This window comes from Penaeus vannamei, chromosome 20, assembly GCF_042767895.1.
Source record: "Penaeus vannamei isolate JL-2024 chromosome 20, ASM4276789v1, whole genome shotgun sequence".
NCBI lineage: Eukaryota > Metazoa > Arthropoda > Malacostraca > Decapoda > Penaeidae > Penaeus > Penaeus vannamei.
The window spans coordinates 37881937-37889436 of NC_091568.1; the positions used below are offsets into that span (position 1 = coordinate 37881937).

The 7500-nt window shown below is 49.8% G+C and overlaps 1 protein-coding gene across 5 annotated transcripts in view; it reads right to left on the reverse strand.

The window, feature by feature from the left end:
* LOC113825750 (adenylate cyclase type 2-like) overlaps window positions 1-7500 on the reverse strand; it is a 93887-nt gene that overhangs the window by 302 nt on the left and 86085 nt on the right. For all 5 annotated transcript variants that reach the window (XM_070135494.1, XM_070135493.1, XM_070135492.1 and 2 more), the window contains 6 exons: window positions 6549-6683; window positions 5369-5492; window positions 4329-4510; window positions 2303-2531; window positions 1194-1318; window positions 1-838 (listed from right to left, as the gene is read on the reverse strand). The exon at window positions 1-838 is cut by the window's left edge and continues 302 nt beyond it. In XM_070135494.1, coding sequence (XP_069991595.1) covers window positions 1-838; window positions 1194-1318; window positions 2303-2531; window positions 4329-4510; window positions 5369-5492; window positions 6549-6683 — 1633 coding nt within the window. The remainder of the gene's footprint in view (window positions 839-1193; window positions 1319-2302; window positions 2532-4328; window positions 4511-5368; window positions 5493-6548; window positions 6684-7500) is intronic.

The window sequence follows — 7500 nt, forward strand, 5'->3', positions numbered from 1 at the left end:
GGGCGAGCGGATGCACGTCCACCTGCCGTAACGTCGACGATCTGCTGAAGACCCTGCCTTTGCTCGAGGCCCTGGAGGCCAGGCTGCTCCTCTGCGTGGACACCGACTCGCGGTCGGAGGCGCCGCGCGTGGCGTCCCCGGCCCGCGACGCCGCCAGCGGGGCCGACTCGACGTTCCCGTTGGCGACGGGGCCCGCGGGCTCGTCCTCCTCCTCGATCCGCAAGGAAGTCGGGAAGGCGGGCCGCTCGTCCTCTTTGTCGAAGGAGGGGTTGTACTTGGCGAAGTCATCTTCGCTGAGGTTAAAGTAGGCTCGCTTCGCAGGGGCTGCCGCCTCCGTCGCCGGGGGTCCCTGGCGCCCTTGCAGGTTGCCCGACGCCCCCGAATCGTCGCTGTTGCGCGGGGAGGAGCCCCGGGACCTCTTTCCATCCCGGCTGTCGTCGAAGCTGTCATTCCTCCTGCGGTAATTGGACGACAGGCTGCTGCTGTCTCCGCTGGCGCCCTTTCCCCGGCTGATCTCAAGGCTCCCTCGGTGCGGCGACAGGTACCCCTTCAGGGAGTTGAGGCTCATCTGGCTGCTCCTTCGCTTGGGCTGCTCGCCGCCCTCCGCCTCCTTCGACGTCTTGTTGTTGTTGTTGTTGATGATGTGGTTGCTGGCTTTGAGGCCCGGGTTCACGTTGTTGTTCGACTCCGTGTGGGCGTCGGAGGACGTCTTTGGGGGCGGCTGCGTCGGGTCCACGAAGTAGGTGACCATGTGGCCCTTGCCCTTCACGTAGATCTCGCCGCGACACTCCACGCCCCAGCCTTGCTCCTGCAGGATTTCGCCCACTTCCTTCGTCACCTAAAGGAAGAAGGAAGGGGTCAGTTGTATTCAGTAAACAATAATAACATGTACGTGTTACACATAAATGTTTTTATAAATTGGAAAGCAAATGCAACGGCTTCATTCGAACATTGGTACTGCCACTTTAAACAAGAATATGGACAATTTCATCAGTAAAGAAATATTGATACTGATCGAAATCAAGATTTTGCAATATATATATATATATATATATATATATATATATATATATATATATATATATATATATATATATATATATATATATACACACATATATATATCTATATATGTACATATATAGACACAGCGATAATTCGAAATATCCAATCAAAAAACCCAAATTTCTTACATGAATTTTCCCCATCTCCCCCGTGTAGTCCATCCTGGAGGCGACGTTGACGGTGTCCCCCCAAATATCATACATAGGCTTATGGGCGCCCACCACGCCCGCGATGACTGGCCCCACGTCGATCCCTGGAGCGAAATAATGGCGGTTATGTGATGGTGACGAAGATGACAGCTTCCATTATCACGTTCCTTTGGCGACGGTATAATTAGTGCCGTTAATATTTGTAAAGGATACAATACAATCAGTCTTGTCAATTTTGTTCATTAGTATAATATTGATTAAATTATCCTAATTTTTATTATTATTGGTATTGACTGTTATCACCACTATGGCCTGTTATTATCATTATAATTTTTACCATAATTTTTATTACTAATCATTATTGTTAATGTCATTGATTACTTTTATTACTTTCATTATTGTTATTTTTATTATTATTATTATTATTTTATCATTATTATTATTATTATTATTATTATTATTATTATTATTATTATTATCATCATTATCATCATCATTATCATTGCTATCACTATTATTATTATCATTATCATCATCCTCGTCATCATTATCAACGAAATTATCTTTATAAGCATCATCCTCTGTATCGTTATTATCATTATTACCATCATCATCCTCATTATCTTCATCCTTACGATATCTATCATTACTATTAGTGATCTCAATATCACCATTAATATCATCATTACCACCCTCATCCAGTAAACCTTGAAACCCCAATAAGGGTCACCAGGATTTTTCTGAGGGGCGCCAAAGAAGAATAAAAGAAAGCCAGAGAAGAATAAAAGAATCCATAGCTGGATATGTCAGTAAAAGTTAATGTATTTTACTAACACTTGTTTATTGAATTTCATTGTGTTGGTAGTATAAACTAATAGAAGTATAGAATAGCTTAAACTAATATATTACTTCAAGTGTAACTACCATGAAAACGGTTGCATATATCACTACATATTCACACATTCAGGGTCGCCAGCCCAGGCTAAGACTATCATTAGGGTCGCACCCAAAAAAGTTTGAGGAAACACTGCTGTGACATACCGGCACCCCACCCCCTCCCTCTCCCCTCTCCCCTCCCCCCGACTCACCCACTCTCAGCCGAAAATCCTGCAAGTGTTCTCTGTTCATGGCCTTGAGCTTCTCGAACATGGCCGCCGCAAACTTGGTGATGGTGGCCACGTTCTCCTGCTTGTCCCTCTCCTCGAAGTTGGAGTCGTCGCTGTACCTTCGGCCGGGCTGGAGACCACAGGCGGCCATGTAGGTGCTGCCCACCACCTTGATCTTCTCCATGGTCAGGAACGGCGCGTCGTATGTCAGCTGGGATGGGATAGAGAGATAATTTATGAGCAGAGAAGTTAATAAAGCTGGGATGGGATAGAGAGAGAATTTATGAGCAGAGAAGTTAATAAAGCTGGAATGGGACGGAGAGATTGAATTCATGAGCAGTTAAGTTCATATTTATGCATACAACTTATAGATTATAGAAAGCTATAGGTTAGGAGTAAACGGGAGGGGAGAGGTTGTTATTGTTGCTACTGTTGCCCGTTTATGTGGTATTGTGGTTGTTATTGTTGTTATGTTTGTATTGCGTGGCGAAGACTGACGTAGCGAGAGATATAAGTCACGATCGCAAATATCACAAGCTCTGTGGGAGTAGCGGAGTGGGTGATTTGGCTGTTAGGTTGTTTGGTTTGCTTAGTGTTGTGCGTGTTCTTTTGGTTATGGTGTAGGGGGGGGGAATATTTTTGTTTATTTTGAATTCATAATATGTGTGATGAAATGAGCATAAGCCTCCAGAAACAAAGGACGTAGGCAGTCTTTAACTCCCTTTGTTACTCTTTCTCCCTTGCTATCTATTTTTTTTATATTTTGATATTTATTTAGATATATCTATTATTAAAATATATTTATTATGAAAATTTAGATATTTTTATATCTATTTACACACCTCTCTCGATATACCCCCCTTTCTTTATATCTCTTTCTCTCTCATTCTGTGTATCCATTTATGAAAACTTATGAACTAAATTTGAACAAGCTGTGAACAGAAGACCGAAGGGAAGGGAAACACGTAATACATAGTATTTCCCTGTTCTTCCCTTCGCTGCTTTATTTCATCTTCTGTTGTTTTTCTGTTGGTTTTGTTATCACTTATCCCTCTCATTAACATACCCATTCTCCCGTTTCTTGTCTTGTAATATCGCTTTTCTCTGTTTATTATGTTATTCTGCTTTCTAGATAAACTTTTTTCCTCCTGCTGTTTAATTTATCTTGCTTTTCCATTATTTTTCGTTTCTCTCTTATTCCCTCCCTTTTCTCCTAATTCCTGTCCTTCCTTTCTCAAGCTCTTCTGATCTCCTTTTCTCCTCTTCTCCTCCTTATTCCTGCATGTGATCTACTCCCTCTCCTTTTTCTACCCTTTCCTTTTCTCTCTTTTGCTCCTTCTCTTTCTTTTCTTCGCTTTTGCAGTCCTCTTCTCCTTTCCCTTTCTTCTCTCCCTCCTCCCACATCCATCCCTAGTTTCTCATTTCTCCACTTCTCCTTTTCCATTCCCCTGTTCAACCTTCCCATCACCCTTTTCCTCCTATTCTTCCTCCTCCCTCTGATCTTCCCTTCGCCTCCTCCTCATTTTCCTCATTTTCCTCCCATTCCTCCTCCTCCCTCTGATCTTCCCTTCTCCTCCTCCTCATTTTCCTCCTATTCCTCCTCCTCCTTCTGATCTTCCCTTCTCCTCCTCCTCCTCATTTTCCTCCTATTCCTCCTCCTCCCTCTGACCTTCCCTTCTCTTCCTCCTCATTTTCCTCCTATTCTTCCTCCTCCCTCTGATCTCCCCTTCTCCTCCTCCTCACTTTCCTCCTATTCCTCCTCCTCCCTCTGATCTTCCCTTCTCCTCCTCATCATCATCATCTTCCTCCTATTCCTCCTCCTCCCTCTGATCTCCCCTTCTCCTCCTCACTTTCCACCTATTCCTCCTCCACATATTGATCTCCCCTCCTCCTTCTCCTCCTCATTTTCCTCCTATTCCTCCTCATCCCCCTCCTCCTCATTTTCCTCCTTCCCTCCCCCATCCACCGTCTCTCTCCCTCCCTCTCTCTCTCTCCCTCTCACCCTCACCATATCGAAATCGGAGATGATTTCGTTGAGGACCTTGAGACACATCTTCCCATCCTCATTCATCTCATTCTCGCGGTAGAACTCTCCGTAGTTCGGGATGGACGCGAAGATCACCCCGACGTGCTGGTACGACTCGTGGTACAGTTCGTCCGTCGCTCCTTGTCGGTTGAGGTACATGTCCGCTGTTGGGGTACGTAGAGGGGTAAGTGAGGGGGAGGGAAGGGGAGGGGGGGGAGGGAAGGGTGTAGGGTGGGGTGAGAGAGGGAGAGGAAGAGAGAGGGAGAGGAAGAGAGAGGGAGAGGAAGAGAGAGGGAGAGGAAGAGAGAGGGAGAGGAAGAGAGAGGGAGAGCGAGAGAGAGAGAGAGAGAGAGAGAGAGAGAGAGAGAGAGAGAGAGAGAGAGAGAGAGAGAGAGAGAGAGAGAGAGAGAGAGAGAGAGAGAGAGAAAGAGGGGAAGGAAAGGAAGGGAAGTATAGGAGAGTGTAAAGGAAAGAGAGGGAGTGAGAGATTCAAACAGACAGAAAATCATTGTATCTCTCAGCACAATCATCATACAAGTTCTTTAAGACACAACAATTGATATTAAATTACTCTCATTTCAATATCTCAGAGAGAGAGAGAGAGAGAGAGAGAGAGAGAGAGAGAGAGAGAGAGAGAGAGAGAGAGAGAGAGAGAGAGAGAGAGAGAGGAGAGAGAGAGAGAGAGAGAGAGAGAGAGAGAGAGAGAGAGAGAGAGAGAGAGAGAGAGAGAGAGAGACAGAGAGAGAGAGAGAGAGAGAAGAAGAAAAAAAAAAGCATACATATACAATATACATCTATATCTATCTATCCATCTATATTTATATATACACATATACACATATGTGCACACATATATGTATATAAAACAACTCGCAAAAACCGCCTCCGCAGAGCAGCTAACAGGAGGCAGCCGCCACAAGCTCCACCTTCGTCCCTTCTACCAAGAAAAACGTACCAATATAGGACCCACAAAGAGGACCTATTGACACAACCTCTTTACCCGTTTGCCCGCGGCTACTTACCGACGTGAAGGGGAAGGATGTTCTGGAGGAGGAGTTTGTTGGCGAAGTGCGTGGTTTGTGCCTCCTTCTGCTCCGCCTCCAGCTGCTGTTTCCATTGGAAGTCCAGACGCATTATGTACTCCATCTGCAGGAGGTTGGGGGCCGCTGTGAGTACTTTGGGTATGGTGTGTGGGTCGTGTTTGGGGTGTGTGATATTTTCTTCGTTTTATTATTTTTTTTCTTTGATTTATTTTAGGCTTTTGTATGTCTTGTTTGCTTTGTTGTTTTTATTTACCTGACACTAATTTTTTTTTTTTTTTTGTCAACCATATCCTATATATCTTGTCTTCCTCTTCCTCCTCCTCCCTCCCACCTCCCCCCATCTGCCCTTCCCCCCTCCCAACCTCCCCCCATCTGTCCCCCTTCCCCCCATCTATCCTCCTCCTTCTCCTCCTCCCCCCTTGCCCCCCATCTGTCCTCCTCTTCCTCCCCCTCCCCATCTGTCCTCCTCCTTCTCCACCCTTCCGCCCCATCTGTCCTCCTCCACTTCCCCCCCTCTCCCCCCATCTGTCCTCCTCCCACTCTTCCCCCCATCTGTCCTCCTCCCCTCTTCCCCCCCCCCCCATCTGTCCTCCTCTCACTCTTCCCCCCATCTGTCCTCCTCCTCCTTCCTCCGTCCCCCATCTGTCCTCTTTCTCCTCCTCCCCCTCCCTCCCCCCATCTGCACCCCCCTCCTCCTCCCACCCTCCCTTCCCCCCATCTATCCTCCTCCCACCCTCCCTTCCCCCCATCTATCCTCCTCCTCCTCCCACCCTCCCCCATTCCCCCATCTGCACCCCCCTGTCCTCCTCTTCTCCCCCTCCCCCCATCTGCCCTCCTCCTCCTCCTCCTCCCACCCATCTGCCCTCCCCCTATCTGCCCTCCTCCTCCTCCCACCCTACCCCTACCCCTCCTTCCTCCCATCTGCCCTCCTCCTCCTCCTCCCTCCCCCTCTCCCTCCCATCTGTCCTCCTCCTCCTCCCACCCTCCTCCCACCTTCCCCCATCCCCCCCTTCCTCCTCCTCCCCCTTCCTCCCACCCTCCCCTACCCCTCCTTCCCCCCATCTGCCCTCCCCCCCTCCCATCCGTCTCCTCCCCCCTCCACCCCATCTGCACCCCCCTCCTCCTCCCCCATCCCCCCCCCCATCCTTACAGCACTCACCTGCCTGTCCATGACGTGGAGCGCGAAGAAGACGAAGAGCACGAAGAAGAGGTGACCGAGGCCGGGAGTCAGGCCGAGGCTCGTCACGGTGAGGCGCGGACAGACCCCAGTCATCCCTTCGTGGCTGAACACGCTCTGGTGGGGGAGGGAGAGAGAGAGAGGGCGGGGGGAGATTAGGGGGCGGCTTTGTGGAGTGGTTGGGGGGTAGAGGGGCTTGTGAGGGATGGGGATGAGGGACTGGTGGGGAATTTGGGGGTTGGGGGAGGGGGCTGTGAAGGGATGGGGGAGGTTCTATAGGGGTTGGGAAGGGGGACTGTGAGGGATGGGGGGAGGTTTTGTGGGGGAGAGAGAAGGGCGGGGGGAGATTAGAGGGCGGCTTTGTAGAGTGGTTTGGGGGAGAGGGGCGTCTGTGAGGGATGGGGATGAGGGATGGGGCTGGAGGGGAATTTGGGGTTTGGGGAGGGGGCTGTGAGGGATGGGGGGAGGTTTATAGGGGTTGGGAAGGGGACTGTGAGGGATGGGGGGAGGTTTGTGGGGGAGAGAGAGGGCGGGGGGGAGATTAGAGGGCGGCTTTGTAGAGTGGTTTGGGGTAGAGGGGTCTGTGAGGGATAGGGATGAGGGATAGGGAGGGGGCGAGTGGGGATTTGAGGGGGATGGGGAGGGATGGGGGGAGGTTTTTGGGGGTTGGGGGCGAGTGAGGGATGGGGGGAGATTTGTGGGGGTTAGGGGGGGCTGTGAGGGATGGGAGTGAGGGGCTTGTTGGGAGGGATGGGGAGGGGCGAATGGGGAATTGGGGATGAGGGATGGGGAGGAGGCGAGTGAGGGATGGAGGGAGGGCTGGGAAGGATGGGGGTGGGGAATTTGGGGGGCTGTGAGGGATGGGGAGGGGCGAGTGAGGGATGGGGGGAGGTTTGTGGGGGTTGGGGGAGGGGCTGGTGGGGGTTGGGGTCGG